This window comes from Thunnus thynnus, chromosome 11, assembly GCF_963924715.1.
Source record: "Thunnus thynnus chromosome 11, fThuThy2.1, whole genome shotgun sequence".
Lineage (NCBI taxonomy): Eukaryota > Metazoa > Chordata > Actinopteri > Scombriformes > Scombridae > Thunnus > Thunnus thynnus.
The window spans coordinates 18182445-18199703 of NC_089527.1; the positions used below are offsets into that span (position 1 = coordinate 18182445).

Sequence of the window (17259 nt, forward strand, 5' to 3'; positions counted from 1 at the left end):
TTATACACTCCATATAAACTGTCATTTATTAAAAAATCATACCCAGCGGGGTTACTTTTTTTTAACATGAAATAGAGAAATCCTGATTTTGTCACATAACTTCCTTGGTCACCACTGAATTCACAGATACGAACATGAATAGGCCTTTGTGTTGTGTTTATATCTTTTTCTTTCTGTGAGGGCTCTGCCTAACCTACCTTAAATGTATTGATGCTGGTGTGGTTATGAGTTATTGTTCTTTTGTGTCCATAAAAGTATCTGGAAGAATGCGGGTGTGGCAGCCAGCCAGATTCAGAGCACCTGGGCCTAATGCTCTCATAGGATAAAAGGCCAACTCGATTCATCCCAGCCAGCAGCTGCAGGCTTCTGCTTTTTGTTTGACTTTAGTTTTGTTTATACTCCATAAGACCTTACACCTCACTGTTCATGCATTCACACCTACATTAATACGTTACTGACTGACAATCCATATTTCTTCAGTTGTTTACTTTATTATAATAAATATCTTTATTTTACTGCCATTCATTGTGTCCGTTCCCATATTTGTCTTGGCTTAGGAGCTGGATTATTACACTTTCTCAGTATCTGTGGTAGACTGACTTGGCATCCTGCTCGAGTTTACATTTGCAGTTCCTTTTTTTCACCCTCTGGAATTTTCCTTTGTAAAAAGGGGAAAAAAAAGCACAGGTGATTTCCGCATGAGTGAGTTTGGGAGGAGGTGGTCAAAGTTCCAGGTCCAAAGTCAACAAACAGCTACAGTCTTTAAGATGAAGGACCCTATCAGCACCTGCTCCGTGAGTATTTGTTAAAAAATGACTGCAATGTTTATTTTGGAAAAGCACTGTAGCACAAAATAATGTTTTAACATACATTTTAGTATTATAGATAGTTTACAACTATCACAATCACAGCTAACTTTGTATTTATTATTGCCACACGGCAAAAAATCTCATGGAGTCTTTTTTCACCGTCTTTCAGTATAACCAACTGTATCAAAATGTGAAACGCTTTTCAAAAGCTGGGGAGTCTTTCTGCAAAGAACTTATGACAGTTTTTCAGCAAAGGTAGGTTAAATACAGTTATGGCCTTCAAAAAAATGTTGCAAGTTATTGTTTGACTCAGTTAATGTCTCTTGCTGCAACTTCTTCCTGTTTTAGGGCTGAGATGGAACATGCTTACGCCAAAGGACTACAAAAACTTGCCGGCAAACTCATCAGGGCATCCAAAGAAATGTCAAACAAGTAAGGGACACAGTGCTGAATTTTTAACTGGCTCTGTCTTTTGTCTGCTTGCGTTCAACGTGACCTCTTTTAGGGATAGCTGCCAAGTGGTGTACAGAAATAATGGGTGTCGTGGGAAATGACATGTGCCTTGCAAGTTAGATGTGATCAAAACACAGGCAGGTGTCAGATTAGCCCACAGCTCTAACCTTTTCATGCTGGCTCCCCACTCAGTTCCACCTACAGTGCCTGGTGTCATGTGTCAGATGAGATGTACTCAAGAGCAGACGCTCACAGGTAGTTTTCAACCCGAGTTCACTTTATGACTGTGCCTGTCCAAAAATTAAACCAATGTGAGGGAGATTTAGAGTTAAATATGGCATTGTCTTCTCATTTCAGATCACTGGGAAATGCATTTCAGCAAGAAGCAGTTCTGGAAATACGCCAAGTCCTGGACGAGCATAATAAGAGAAAGAGGCCTGTATGTCATTTATTCTTTATCTGTCAGATCTAGCTTCCAGTCATAACGTGTCTCTAACTTTCTCTGTTTTAATAGCTTGACAGTGCTATTGAAAAAACTGGAAAACTTGTGACTGCTAACTGGAGCGAGCAACTCAAGGTAAAGAATCTTCGAACATGTTTTAAACACTAAATAGATGTAAAGACGAGTATCAGCTATGAGAAGTTATTGTAGCTTTAAATTATTATATTATGGTAATTTTTACAGTATGCATAATGTATATGTGTATATGTATAAATACATATATAATGCACTACAAAGCATTCATAATGGACTTTTAGAGATTCTAGAGTTTAAGCCTTAAAAATGCATCAAACAGTTATGAGGCCGTTAAAGGTGGGATCACAAGACTTCACAAAGTCAGCAAATGCAATAGTTTATAACCATTTTGCACGAGAGGTTATAAAGTCATAATAATCATCCCGATGCTGTCATGATATACTGTATTATGATCAGCCATAACCACACTCTCTGCCCATCATGGTAACACAAAATCATTATTGTTCATATAACTTTAAAACCTTTCATGCATGGTTGGTAGATGGATCATGAGCCACTGTGACGTTTGAATGAAGTATTATGATCATACTTAAAATGACCTTTGGCTGTTGCTATGAAAAATCATATGAATGAAGGGTTACAGCAGCTTTTATGGTGAATGTGTCATAATGCGTTATGTAATGGTTTCACAGAAAGTATACATATAACTTGTCTATTTATTTTACATAAGGGAACGACTGAATTCAATAATGAATAAAATGAAAGTTGAAAACTTAGATTTCCTCAAATGTGATTTTAATAAATGAATGTCAGGAAAAGAAATATTCATTACATAAACGTTTCAACTGGCAGGTTTGATTAAATAAGCTACAAACTCTGTGTGTAGCCTGATATTCTCTTGTGTATTATAGCAGCTCAAATTTATAATCTGGCTGTTTAAAGTTGCTTTAAAAATACCTTAATTTATGTCAAATGTGGTTACTTCAAATATATATAAAACATACCTTACCAGGTCTCACAACATACTGTATGATGAAAACTATGCTTTAAAATGTTTTAAATTAGATCCACCCTCCCTCACACACACATACATACACAAGCACAGTTTAGCTATAATTTGTATATGCTAATGATGTGTTAATGTGATTTCTTGTTTCCTTTTTTCTAAAAACAGATTAAAAAGAAATTGAGTGGATTAACACGAGAGCACGAGGCTCTATTCAACTTTGTCGAGAGCAACAAACACATTTGCACAGAGAAAGAAAAACAAAAGGTATATTTTTCACCACCACATACTGCGTGTTAAATATTCGCTGTAAAAACTGTCAGCTTGGTTGCTAATTTTTTTCTCTTCCTTCCTGTTCTTGACTACAGATGCTTAACAGGCTGACTAAGTCAGCAGAGATACAGGCGCGGGTGGATGAGGAGTACTTTAACATCAACATGGAGGGTCATCAGATGAGACTCAAGTGGGAAAACACACTGAAAAACTGCTACCAGGTGTGGGAAACTGCCTTCCTACTTTTCATATTATAGGCATTTAGCTGTTCCTCTTATCCAGAGTGGCTTTCTGCAAGTGAACAGGCAGGTTCAGTGTCTTGATCAAGGACACCTCATTTATGATGAGCATTGAACCAGTGAGCTTTTGGCTGCAGAATACTTTTTATAAGCACTAGGTTAGTCTACCATGCAATTGCTCTGATTGGAGCACCATGTAAACACATTTTTATCAGTGAGCAGCAGCACAAGGGGAAATGAGGTGAGCCTTGTTCAAGGACACTTCAGCAGGTTATGTGACTGCCAGCCTGCTGTAATGATCAAACCCATGAGCTTCTGGCTACTGTTCAGCCTGACAGTCACTGTTTCTCTCAGTGTTTTTATTTAAAATTTACCTCAGGTCTACATGACAATCATCTAACATTTGGTGATATACAGTATTAGTGTATTACATGCTTCAAAGAGTAAATGACAAGGAAGAGGAGTCTAGATAGGATTTAAATGTGCTATTTGATGCTTTGTTTCAGATCATACAGGAGCTGGAGAAACAGCGAATTGAAGTTCTTTGCAACATTCTGATGAGATACAATCTCCATATGTCCAGTATTGGGCAGACACTCAAACACGTAAGAAATCCCAACCTCAATGTAGCTCACAAGTTAATACCTGGATGGATATTATTACTTACTGTATGTGTACTTGTGATACTTCCAGGGCCAAAGACAGATAGAACAGTTGGTCCAAAGGGTGGACATGGATAAAGACATACAAACCATGGTGGAGGAAAACAGCGTCACAGCTGAAGATAAAGCAGAGTTTTTGATGGCGGATTATTTTGTAAGTCTGCAGTTTTGCCGTGAGAGAATCTGTTGTTGCATTTTGGAGGAAGGTTCATCTGCAGGCCACAGACTCAGTCAGTAACTCGCCTTCTCTAAGACAGACGCAGTCGTCTCTGCAGGGGGTGTCTTTTCAGAGGGGGGCTGCAAGCTGCAGATATAAAAATCTACTTAACATTTCGTGACAGGGCCTGACATGAATAGTGCTTCTTTTTACTTTGCTTTACTGTTTATTTATTAACATCTTGTATTTTAAGTTATGCTGCTACAAATGTATTTATGTATTCAGTTCTCTCTTGAAAATATGATCTCAACAGGATTTAACTGATGTATTGAAGATAATATATTATGAACATGTGTAAAATTTCCAAGGCAACTTTTGTAGCTTTGGCACATAGAGCATAAACCGTCATAGCTACTGATGTGTTTTGATAAATCCCTGTTATCTGTGTCTTGCATGCATCAGGAGGAGAACAGCAAATCACTGATGGCCAAAGACCGAAGAAAAGAGGCCATCAAAATCAAGCTCCAGCGCCTGGAGGACGGCATCGCAAAAACAAAGAAAGACTGTGAAGGCAAGTTCAGTATATAATCCATTAAAACTACTTTATATAATTCAACGGAGGCAGAAAATTTGTCTTTCAGTGTAACTCAGTGATTCATAACGGACAGTAGTAGGTGCGGTGATTTTGTTTATAAGTCACCTTTAACATTGTCTTTGCAGGAATTGAAAAACTGATGAAAACATACTCTGAAAATCCATCCTTTTCAAACCAGAAGAACCTTGAGGAAACTGAACAGCAGCTTGATGAGGTACAGACTTTATGGTGTGTGCAGAAGGACTGTTGAGTGGAGGGAAAGTGGTGTGTACAGACTGATGTTTACTGTAAAACTGATCATAAAATAGATTTGTTGAAGTGTTCACTAAACCTCCTTATCATCTTGTTACCTGCAGAGTGCTCTAAAACAGGATCTGCTTGAGGCCACTCACTACAAACTCTCGGTAACGCTGTCTGAATTAGAAGGGAAACCCAAGTCCTTACACCGATTTAGTAACAGCATTGTCAAATGGAAAGATAAGGTAAGAATGAATGTCATCATCTTCAGCAGAGAGTGTTGGCACACCTATGATCTCAGGTAGTGATACTGTTGGTTAGCATGGAGGGTTTGTGGTTGTAACCTCAAAATAATGAGAATAATTAAGCTCTTTCTCAACATACTGCAAAGATGCATCAGCTCACTATGAATTAGCATTTTGGTTCACATAAATTTATGTGTAGTGGTTATTATTATGGTATAATTGCTAAGTTAAGGAACAGTTGTCTGGATTTATGTTGTGTAATAAACTGTAAATTTTTTAAGGGTTTCAGATATTATAGGACAGTGAATCCCAACCTTTTTTTTACTTAAGTACCTCCACAGCACTGTCAGATGAGCTTAAAGAACAGATTCACAATTTTTTATGTCAGTATTAAATCAATAGTCAGGAGCCTAAATGAACATTAAAACAGGTTTTTCTTGCTGTAATCGTTCCTCTTGCTCATACCGGCCTCTAAGAGATCCCTTTATAACCTGCTTCCTGCGTCTTCATTCTGTGCAAAAAAATGTATTTAAAAGTTTATCCAAAGACAACAAGAAATTTCAGCAATCCGAATTCGTCAGATCAAGCCAGTATGTTTCAATGTTACGGTCTTCTTAGCACCAAACTCCCTTTTTGTTACTATACTTCCACTGCAGCTCAACAGGGAAAGAAAAAGAGGGAATTTAATACTTAAAAAGAAAATAACTCTGGAAGATATCAGTTTGATTTAAATATCTCAGATGGCTGAAGCATCATATTAGCTTTAGATAAACTTAAGTAAGTTTTTGAACAAAACAAGGTCTTTCAATGGCTAGTATGCACAGGAGGAATAACAGTGAGCAAAACCTGTTTCAGTGTTCATTTGGGCAACCTACTGTTGTTTTTAGCCAGACTTGAAAAATTGTTAACCTATAATTAAGCATCCCTTCATAAAAACCACAGGGATGCCATTTAGCACTATTAAATATGTATCTTCAGATACTGTTACAAATGTTTCTTTAGTACAACACAGTGCTCATGGGATTGTTGACATTTGACCTTTTTTTCATCAGGTTTGTTCAAGCTTACTGCTGGACGTTTCAACCATTTCTTTCAGACATCCATTTTGACTTCCCTGCTTGCTAGTTTTAATGACAGCATGTGCTCTTTGAATTTTACAACTGACTCGGGTTAGCGGGAGGCGGGTCCTGTGCAATCAGCCAATAATAGCTGCCAAAAACAATCAGCCAAAAATAGGTTTTTTATTAGCAGAGCTACTCCACAATCTTAACATGTATCCCCTGGCAACAGGAGGAACAAGTACCTCTGCTTAGGAGTCACTGTTCAAGCACATTTTTTTCCTACAATTTATGGCATTTCCAAAGCTGAATCATGTGGATTCAATATAACCTAAACTATGTTTCTGTCTAAGGACTGTGAGCACAGTGTGGTTCAACTGACTCGTCCAGTCAAACTCAAGAAGACACCATTCAGATCCAGACAATCACTGAGAGCCTCCATCATTTACAAAGGACCTGTTCAGGCTGTGACACAACAATCTGTGGAGCCTTCGCAAAGTGCCGCTGACCTGGTCTCTTCCACAGCGTCAACACATGAATCTGAATCTGGTGAGTGTGGCGGCACAGTTAATGGAGCCCTGCCTCACACAGATGACAACAGAGAACAAGGTAGCACATTTACAGAGCATCAACTTAAAGATTTATTTGTAATTACTTCTATAATGCAATTAAACAATGAAAAATATCAACATTGAACAGGTCAAACAATACCAGAATACTGCAGTATAGGAAGATGCAAAGCCCTCTACAATTTCACACCTGACCAGGATGATGAATTAACTTTGAAAGAAGGTATGTGGCTATTCAATGGCAGATCATCTAAAACAAGAGTAGAGATTAATAGATAAAATAATACAGTGATTTCTGTTTTACAGGAGATCTTCTAGATATTTACACAAAGGAAGAGAGTGGTTGGTGGTTTGGAGTACTTAACGGGCGGACCGGCCTTTTCCCATCAACATATGTTGAGGAGCTGCCTGTGTTAAACAGCATCAAATCATCTGACGCCTGATTGACTCGACTCATGAACAGCACAAATATAAATCTCACCCAGAATCTGCAGTAGCACAAGAAAGCCTCATGTACACTTACAACCCAAATCAGGTTTCTGTGTATGTACTTTATTGCTTTAAAATTGTTAATAAAAAAGACAAAAAATTAATTATACATTTTCTTCTCCAAGACCTCAGTCGTCTTTCTTGAACATGAAGCCCTCTGTGCTCACATCAGTTCCCAAAGCAGCATGAAGTTCGCTGCGAGTTTCTTTATCTTCCTTTCCTTCCAATCTTAGCAACGAGCCTGTGAGATAAACTCCTTCCTGACATTTGCCAGGAATGCTGGTAAGTTATTGGTCTCCTGAAGCCGTTTTTCCAAGACAGGCAAACACTCGAGCGAGGGGTCACTCGACACAACTGTAGAAATGGAAGATTTGGGTAAATATTATGGAGGCCATTTACATTGTTTGTTATTGACTATTAAAGGATGACGCTAGTAATAATTAACATTTTTATTATTGTCAACAATAAAGCAGTGTGTTAGTGTGTCTCTCAACACATTTTTCTCACACCCTAATTGACTGTGGCACTCACCCCAAAGCCCAAAATTTCAAAACTGGTCACAAATATATTGTTTTATTTTTTTAAAAGGCTACATCATTTCCCAAAACAGCTGCACACTGTAGTTTTTATAAAGTGTTTTTTTAATGGGTGTAAATACTGCATTTGTTGGGGACCATTTTCAGTTGTGGATCAATACACATTTGGTGCTCTAGGAAGTATTCCCGGCAGCAGGAAGTTGTATGTGGGATAAAAGTAAAACAGCAATGGAGGTCTACAGCACAGAAGAATCAACCATATCAGTCTTTGACTTCAGACAATAGTCGTTGATAGAATCGATTCATTGCTGGCTTTGGGATTTGTTTGTGTTTTTTGGGGGGGATTTTTGGCATGTTTTGGCCAAACTAAACCAGAGACATTGTGTTTACGTGGCATGTGCAGTAACCATTCGGCTATTGGGGCGCTCAAGCTTCGGGAAGGGCATATATTGCTAGTGGTTTGGTTGTCATAATTTCATTACGCAAGATTTTGCAATATTGTTTTTTGATATACCGTTTGTGTGTATGTATGTGTGTGTGTGAGACTTACTCTGGTATGATCCATCTTCTTTGATCCCCATTGTGACGATGTAGGCACTGTCCTGATCAGCAGGATTGATATGTCGGAAAACAAACTGCAACTTTTCACCTTTAAAAAGAAAAACAAATACATCCTATAAATTCACAAGTCATATTTTCTTCAACTGAAGTGAGACCCAGGACTTTACAAGAGACAAGCTATAATTACTGTGTGGCTGTATTTGTGACAGCGTATTATTCCCTTTTCTTCCCATTCTGGTACGGTCAATTAACCCTGCAAGACGGTCCGTGCTGCTGCTAACTCCCACTACTGACCTGATGTGCCACACCTTATACATACATAGGTGTGTGTACTGAAGTCAAGTCTCTGTGGTTGAGTCTTTTGCTCCGTCACCAATAATGTACAGTATTTAACATATAATATATAATGTTGGATCCTGCCACTGAGTGGGTGTATTCAAAAGTATTCTAACCTAAAATAGCATTTTCCATTTGTTTTGGGGGTCATCAGTAGGGTGTGAATCATATCCAAATTGCAAGAACTCAAATTTGTTTCTACACCAAGAAAACAACAGCTGATTTCAAACAAAGGTGCTTTGGGAGATGTATTCACACAGGTAAGATGAAATCCATACATAACTATTTTTAAGAGCCCTAAGAACAACTCCCCAAACTTAAAAGTTAAAGGTTATTTTCATTAAAGAGCAGAAATGGATGACAGAAACAGAAGAATGATATTGAGCAAACAGCTGTGCATTTGTTTGACATACCTTTCACCAGTTGTGTTTTGCCTTGGATTGTTCGTATCTCCAGTCCCAAATGATCCTGGAAGACTACTCTGGCTTTCTGGAGATTCCTCAGTCTGTCCTTGTTTGCTTTATTTTGGGATTTGATTACTGAGAGAAGGAAAAAAAATAGATCTGGATGTCATTTACTGAAACCATCATATGTCACAGTCACAAATAACTTCTGTGATACGCCACTGATTCCATTTTATATCATCAACTTACAGTCTTTTCTCTTGACTTGTTCCTCTTTAAGTTTCTCAATCTTCTGGATAAGGCTGTCTTTCTGCATCTCCTTCTGCTGAACCTCAGATATTACTTCAGAAATGGCGTGCTGTTTCTCCTTCAGTGACACACTTTTTTGTTGCAGGTCTGTGGGACAAGCATTGCATTGGTCTTAGAATGCACTCTCACATAAACAGTGAAACTGCTGAAGTTGCATCATAACCTATCCCCTTATCTCCAAAACCACAAGTATCAGCCCATAGTGCACATCAGATAATGAGAAAAATTAGAAACTCAGCACATAACAGCAAATAAGAAATGCAGTGGGGCCAATAATTGGTCATTTCAGAAATCTTGTACACAAACAAACAAAGCTACAACTGGGTACACAACACATGTAAAGCAAAGGTGTAAGACTTTGTAGCATAATGCAGAAACTCACCTCTTTTGAATGTTTGTATTGTGTCAAACAGCATTTCATCATCCTTACATTTCTTTAAACATGTATCTGCACCAAAGGAAAAGGAGAAAACATCATTAACCATCCAAAGCAGTCTACCATAGCACAAAGGCAACTCTCATGGTAAAATAAAAAAAATGTATAAAATTGAAAGCCTTGGTCTTGAGTAATACTCAATGTCACAATCAATTGTGTTGGGGGTTTTGCTTTTCAAGTGATGTGGAGAAGTTTTCTTTTTAGATTAGACTTCCTGTGGCTTAAACACTTGAGCATATAGGAGCTTTTGCTTCACACATGCATTTATATTACAACTTCAAGCATAGCCTAGCAATGCTCCACAATATATCTGCTACATATTGGCTGCAGGGATTCATGACATTAAGTTTTGAATCAGTACTATTCTAAAAGAAGTCCACATCTCAATCTATAAAATTACTACAGAGCACAGTATTATACAACAAGAAACAGTTATAGGCAAATTAACAAAAGGACCACTCACCATAGCTCATTTGAAAGATTTAACTATGTTAAGTTCAAAATCATGATTAGTTAGTTGGAAACGTACCAAGTGCAGATTTCACAAACTGTCTGTGGGACTGGCACAACTCCACTGTTGTGTCGATTATCTCCTCATATACTTTAAGATGTTTGTTGTGGATCTCCCTCATTGAATTGGTAAACATGTCACTCATGTTTGGGTCAGTTATGGACGCCATGATGCTCTGGAGACTGAAAATCTGTTTAAAAAAAATGAATAAATGAATAAATAAACAGAGCACAATGCTGATCATGTGCACAACATAAACCCTCACTTTGTACTTTTAACAGTAAAAATATCTCTTAAATATACACTGCTTGTATGTTTTTGAATATAGATTCTTGCTGTTAATGTCAACTGTGTATTTTTGTTATTTAAATGTGTTGAACACCTGGCTGCAAACAAAATGTCTTTCAGGATATTAATAAAGTTGAGGTTGAAGCTGAGAAACCAATACAAACAAGTTCATCAGTGCAACAGCCCAAAACGGTTTGCAGCCAAGTTAAATAACAGTGTTACGACAAGAGTACAGATCAGTATTCCCACCCACTAGATAGAGCTGCAACAATTAGTTGATTGACAGGAAATTGGTCTATTTTGATAACTGAATGATTGTTTTAGTTATTTTTCAAGCAAAAATGCCAACATTTCCTCAAATGTGAACAAGTGAAGCTTTTCTGTGTCATACATGAAAGCAAAGTAAATATAATTTGATTTTGGACTGACAAAACAGACATTTGAAGACATCACCATAATCTCTACGACATTGTAATGCCATTTTATAGACAAAACATTAATCAAGAAAATAATCAGCAGATTAAATCGATAACAAAAACAACCGTTTGCTGTAGCCCACCATATACACTATACCGCCTAATAACATAATCAATCATTCAATTGTTTATGTATGATGAAAACTGTGGTACAGTTGAAAGCTATAGAAAAAAATAGTAGTAAGTGGACCATTAGGTGGGATTGTTATGTCCTTAAAAGCTACTAAACTCACATTGACTGACTGATTTGATTTATGGATTAACAGATAACATGTTAAAGTGAAAACACTTATTTCCAACATGGTCCCAAAACCAAGAAACATAAAGAAACACAAGACATTCAACATAAAAACAAAGCAATACAATCATGGAATCCAAAAACTCAAAAAAATCACCACAGTTTAAGAAATAAAAAATAACTCCCGCATCAAAATACAAGGAAAGCTAAAGTAACAATGCCACTGCAGACTTCGTTATAATGTAAACAGATCCATCTCAATGACAACCGATCAAACTTTTGATGAAGACTGTATCATATGGTTGAATGCTCGGGGAAAAAAATCAAAATGGGGGTTATTTTTGTCGAACTTAAACGGCGTTTAGTTAACGCTAGGCAGTTAGTTAACTTGTTACTTAGTATATTATAATTAACATTAGTGTAGTATAATTACGTTATCAATCTGGTTGCGATTAACTAGTCCCAGAAAACACCGGTGTGACACTGAAACTGACAATGAACGAGGCAGGTCTGAAAACGTTAAAAGTGTAAACAACTGATGTCTGAACAGGTGACGTCATACTGCCTACATGGCCCCCATTGAGCACCATTTATAACCGTTTCCATCACTTCGTTCGAATAAACAAGTACGTAATGCTGAGGTCACAACTGTGGCTACAATGTCCGTTAAGAACGTTACTTACCGTTAATACCTCCAGTTAAACCTACCGTTAAAGTCCGGTTAACTTTATCGTATCAACATTAGCACTTCAGCTAACACTAGCCTGGAAACATTAACGGTTGACGTTAACGTAAGTTAAGTTAAATTAAGTTAGCCGTAGCATGCCCAGAGCACACGCGGGGAATTATAACAAACGGACGCTTTCACGTTAACCAACCGGCATTAGACTAGTTCACTATACCTGACACTCACCTTACAAATATCGGCTGGTGAAGATGAACCTCTGTCTTCTACTTCTGGACTTGTCGTTATTTTCAAAAATCCGCGGTCTGTATTAAGGGGGCGGGCAGTGAACACCGGAAACAACGTTTATTCGTTTTTCTTCTTCTTCTTCTTTGGTGTTTAAAGGTACCTGGCATCCATATTGTCGCCTTACTGCCATCTTCTGGAGCTAATTATCTACTGACGTGTCTTCATTGTTAGACTTTTTGTATCAGCCCTGTTCTTCGAAAGTAGCTGATCAATTATCTTCTGCCCTGTCCACTTAATTTATTTTTCTTCCGCTTACAAATCAGCTTAACATCTTATTATTACTTTTACTCTTTGTCCTGTAACCATGTTGACTGTATCAACAAACTGAAAGTGAAGTCATGTCCTTGATGTTATCTTTATTTCATTATGGTGCCTAATTGTTTCTGTTATTCGATTAATGTCAAAGTGAGTTGTAAGTGAGGATTTCTATAATTAAAGTGATGGAAAACAAATCAGCTAAACATCTATTGATGAACATTTTATATTATTTTGGAAACGTACTGTTTGGAATACTAGAAGATATTACAAATCTTTTAATCGTATTGGTCAAATTTCATATCCATAAAATTTACAGGTAAAGAGCTGAACTTCTTGGTTTTTACAAAGGAGGTCAAATAGTAGCCTACATTTGACTGAATAGTTTTTGTTTGAAATCTTTGTATGAATTGTAACTGCTCCTAGCTCAGTTCGTTTGTTTGTTTGTTTGTTTGTTTTTTACTTTTCTGCAAACCACAAGATAAATATTTTGATATTTTGTATATGATCATCTAGTAGAGGAAGAAAATTATAACTGTTTTATGTCAGTAAAGAAAGAAAAAAAATCTGCTAAACATCTGCTTTTCTCCTGCAGTCTTTAAGCCTTGTGAAGAACCACAAAAGTGCCTGACTTCTGTCTCCACACTCAGAACTCACTCATGTAAACGTGTAATTTTTATTTAGTTAGTTTTATTTATTTACTTATTTATTGTCTTCAGTTCTATTGTTTCTTTTGAGGATGTATTTTGTTTTGTTTTGTTTTGTTTTTGATATATGATTTTATTCCTTTGCATTTTGTTCTATGTTTGTTTTGTGTGATAGTTTTACTGTATTCATGTATTATTTGAGTGTGTTGTTAATTTCAGTCTTTGGCCAATAAGCCTCACTGAATGTAAATGTATTGTTCAATAAAGCATTTTTACAAATCAGTTGAACATCGCTATTTACAATTCAGAGGGCCTAGTTTTCTATTCTTTAGCTGCACTAATTAACACCATCAAACAGTAGCCTACTATTTGATGGTGTTATTTCTAATTAGTTATTTCTAAGGCTAGACCTTAAAATGCAACCTGGAGGTTCTCACAAAGCAACTTTCATATCTTTTGGTGTAACTTTATACCCCCTTGTGGTGAATCTGAGAAGTGGGTCCCAACTACTCCACTCAGCATCAACTTCAAAATGATCAATATTATATTATTTTATAGTTTATATAATGTAAGTGATCTAATAAATAGGGTAGTTTTAAAATGGAAAAGAAAAATTGATGATAGATCTACTGGATATATACTTGACTGTGGGCACCAGATGGACTCTGTTTTTCAGTTACAGTATCATGTGAAGCCCATTTTGTTGCTACGTTCACTGAGAATGAGAATATTAATGAGGCTGAAAGGATCCACAGGGTTACGTTGGTTTCTTTTAGTGTGTACAATGGCTAATATTTAACAATTGTAAAAGCAATGGTCTGTAAAATACCTGATGACTGCACAGGGTGTAAACAGTTTTTGTAACATGTCTTAAAACGCTGAGCTCTCATGACCTGGGAACACATTATTTTATTTCTTGTGTGTTTGAACTCAAGAGCTTGCAGCTGTTGCCATGGCTCCGCTGAATGATTTTATGATGCCAGGATGAGATATAAAGCTATCTGAGAGGTAGCAGGGGTTCATGGTGCTTTGACTGATGCTGAAGGAGCAACCTCAGATGGATTTTGTCTACAGTAGTGGGGTGCTGGTCATACAGCACCTCCAGACCAACTACAAGGAATACCACGACTTCCTCAACTTCATGTCGACTGTTGGTGACCCCCGTAATATTTTCTCTGTTTATTTCCCCCTCTGGTTCCATCTCAGTCATGATGTGGGCACCAAGATGATATGGGCGGCTGTTTTCGGAGATTGGTTCAATCTTATTTTCAAATGGTAAGCCAACATGAGTGGTGATATTTTTCTATTTCAGACTATTTTGTGTATTTTTAGAGTTTAATTATATACTTGTTTTTCCAGGATTCTATTTGGGCAGCGACCTTACTGGTGGGTGCACGAAACTCACTTCTACCACAATGATTCAGTCCCCTATTTGGAACAATTTCACATAACATGTGAAACAGGTCCAGGTTAGTATCATGTTTGCAGTATTTTTTCGCTGAAGGCATTAAAAGTGACACTTTACTGTCAAAAACTCTCTTCGATGTTTCTTTGTGCAGGTAGTCCATCTGGTCATGCCATGGGCTCATCATGTGTGTGGTATGTGATGATCACGTCTGCTCTCAGCTTCATCCGACCCTCCAGTGTCAAATCTGTCCAGAGTTTTCAGAGGTAGGACGCTCTCTTGTATCATATCATTGCAGTGAATGGTTTCCTCATAACTGGTCTGCTCTAAATATTTGTATCCTTTCAGGTTTCGTCTTCTGAAGTCTTCTTTGTGGATGACTTTTTGGCTCATTCAGATAAGTGTTTGCGTGTCCAGGGTTTTTATTGCCACACATTTCCCACATCAGGTTATCCTCGGTCTTTTAGCCGGTGAGTTCCAGCTTCTGATCCTTAACTACTTCCCTACTGTAGTAGTTCATGTTAGACTTAATAATACTGTTTTTCTACTATTTGTAGGTATGCTGGTTGCTGAAGTGTTTGATCACATCCCCTCAATCTACTATGCAAGCTTGAAAGTGTACATCCAGACCAATGTTTTTCTTTTCTCTTTTGCTGCTTGCTTTTATTTGCTACTCAAATTAACGGACATTGATCCTCTGTGGTCAGTTACTAAAGCCAAGACGTGGTGTGCTAACCCAGACTGGATCCATCTTGACACCACTCCTTTTGCTGGTCTGGTGAGAAACCTGGGAGCCCTGTTTGGTCTGGGCCTGGCCATGAACTCGGAGATGTTTATTCAGAGCTGTAAGGGGAAAAACAGCTACAAAACCAGATTTAAACTCATGTGTGTGACAGCAACTCTCACATTTCTGCAACTGTATGATTTTATCAAAATGCCCACTCACACTGAGGTTCTGTTTTATGTCCTGTCATTTTGTAAGAGCGCTTCAGTTCCCTTCAGTGTAGTTGCTGTTATTCCGTACTGTGTTCACTTGCTGATCGGAGAGGAGGACAGGAAGCTACGTTAAAGTTCTAAGAAAACATCTTGTAACATAATTCATATCACTTTTAATTTTCTTTTTTAAGCATATAAGTGGGTACGCTTTCATCACCCAAAATTCACAGTTAGGCTACTGTACAGTCACATAAGCAATGGAATACGTTTTTATGTGGTGTAACTTTACGTGGTGAACATATGAACTGTGACACATGTATCTGAGTTTTTATCCTTTATTTGTTTGTTTTACATACAGTATAGTTCACTGTATGAATGAATATGTGAAGCTTTAATGACATGATGTGAAAGATTGTTGTAATTAAAACAATGTTAAGATTATTAAACCTTTATCCAAAGTGACTTAATTTTTTCCCTAAATATTAACTTGAGTATTTCTATTCTGCGCTACTTTATATTTCTACTCCATTACATATCGTACTTTTTACCCTTTTTACTCTACTTTTTCACTACCTTCACTTGGTAACTTTAATTACTTTTCAGATTCAGATTAATAATATAAAATATGATCAACAAATAAATTATGATGTATTATTATAGGTTAAGATAATAATATCGATCCCCAGTAGGAAATAGAGCCTAGAAAAGTACTTTTCTTACTTTCACACTGTGGTAATGCTACTTTTCCTAAAATAAAAGATCAGAGTACTTATTTCACCTGTGCAGTTAAATGGACAAACACAGAGTGCAAATGTTGCCAAATGCCAGTTTGTTGTAAACATTAAATTCAAATAAATTATTAAATGTTTTTGCTGGAGTGGAGACACAAAAACAAGGTCAAACCTCAAATCTATTATTTCTTTAAAATATATGAAATTGTTTCCCTCAAAGTTTATAAAACTGTTTGGACAACTACTACTTAATTTCCACATTAGTCCACTTTATCAGTGACAAAACACTAAAACAGAAACATTATTATAACTCTATTTGATCAGACTGCATTGCTGCTGAGTTTAAAAAAATTGAAACTCTACATTATGATTATTTTATGACAGAGATGAATGTGAGATTCTCAAAATGTCGATTATGCTGCACAAATTTAAACAACAAATCTGACTCGATACTTGTATAGTTCGGGGTTTCTCTCCTGCAGCACAGCGTGTATGTATGTATATCCCGCTCTGTGTGAATTACATAATTCCTCATGGGTCACTTCTCTTCTTCAGGCAAATTCAGGTATTAATCAGCCAAAATGTAATGAGGTAGAACAGAGTCTCTGATGCAACTAGATTAGTTAAACTCCCCAGCAGAGCCCATTTCACATCTTTCCCCATCGTCCATGGTTGCTTAGCATCCGATGGCACCTGAGGCCTGGCACTAAATGATGTAACTGTCCTAAGTGCGTAGGCTACTTGTTAAACCAAGCTTGAAGAAACATCTGTGTGTCTGGGTACTTTAATGTCTCGGTGCTGGGGGCGACAACAACAGAGCATTACTTAGCATCCTACAGCAACTTCAACATATTAAGTAAAATATTTAGAAACGTAGCCTCAGTAATGAACAAATCTGAGAAATCTGACAGTAAATGCATTTTAATCACATCCATTGAAATGATGAA

General features: G+C 37.1%; 3 protein-coding genes across 3 annotated transcripts; 2 read left to right on the plus strand and 1 right to left on the minus strand.

Annotated features, from left to right (window-relative positions):
- The first annotated feature begins 674 nt into the window (after positions 1-674).
- Positions 675-7379, plus strand: nostrin (nitric oxide synthase trafficking). Its single transcript, XM_067603505.1, has 16 exons — positions 675-794; positions 979-1064; positions 1158-1241; positions 1455-1517; positions 1620-1701; positions 1777-1839; positions 2915-3013; positions 3115-3240; positions 3765-3863; positions 3952-4074; positions 4540-4648; positions 4798-4886; positions 5029-5154; positions 6566-6821; positions 6912-7004; positions 7088-7379. Exons 1-16 carry the CDS (start codon positions 699-701, stop codon positions 7222-7224), a joined length of 1731 nt encoding a protein of 576 aa, XP_067459606.1. The 5' UTR covers positions 675-698; the 3' UTR covers positions 7225-7379.
- Positions 7313-12400, minus strand: spc25 (SPC25 component of NDC80 kinetochore complex). The gene is made up of 7 exons (XM_067603506.1): positions 12279-12400; positions 10382-10553; positions 9799-9864; positions 9357-9503; positions 9117-9242; positions 8357-8455; positions 7313-7624 (listed from the first exon to the last, which is right to left on the minus strand). Exons 2-7 carry the CDS (start codon positions 10530-10532, stop codon positions 7500-7502), a joined length of 714 nt encoding a protein of 237 aa, XP_067459607.1. The 5' UTR covers positions 10533-10553; positions 12279-12400; the 3' UTR covers positions 7313-7499.
- Positions 12401-14034: 1634 nt separating this feature from the next.
- Positions 14035-17140, plus strand: LOC137192648 (glucose-6-phosphatase 2-like). The gene is given in 5 exon segments (XM_067603507.1): positions 14035-14515; positions 14600-14709; positions 14800-14926; positions 14994-15115; positions 15203-17140. Coding segments are annotated over 5 exon segments (1110 nt in total). The 5' UTR covers positions 14035-14276; the 3' UTR covers positions 15715-17140.
- The last annotated feature ends 119 nt before the right edge of the window (positions 17141-17259 follow it).

Coding starts and splice junctions, on each gene's coding strand:
- nostrin (XM_067603505.1), top strand. CDS start 699: ATGAGTGAGTTTGGGAGGAGGTGGTCAAAGTTCCAGGTCCAAAGTCAA. Junction 1,840..2,914: donor ACTGGAGCGAGCAACTCAAG/GTAAAGAATCTT, acceptor TTCTAAAAACAG/ATTAAAAAGAAATTGAGTGG. Junction 3,864..3,951: donor TTGGGCAGACACTCAAACAC/GTAAGAAATCCC, acceptor TGATACTTCCAG/GGCCAAAGACAGATAGAACA.
- spc25 (XM_067603506.1), bottom strand. CDS start 10,532: ATGGCGTCCATAACTGACCCAAACATGAGTGACATGTTTACCAATTCA. Junction 9,865..10,381: donor GTTTGTGAAATCTGCACTTG/GTACGTTTCCAA, acceptor CCTTTGGTGCAG/ATACATGTTTAAAGAAATGT. Junction 8,456..9,116: donor CAAAACACAACTGGTGAAAG/GTATGTCAAACA, acceptor TTCTTTTTAAAG/GTGAAAAGTTGCAGTTTGTT.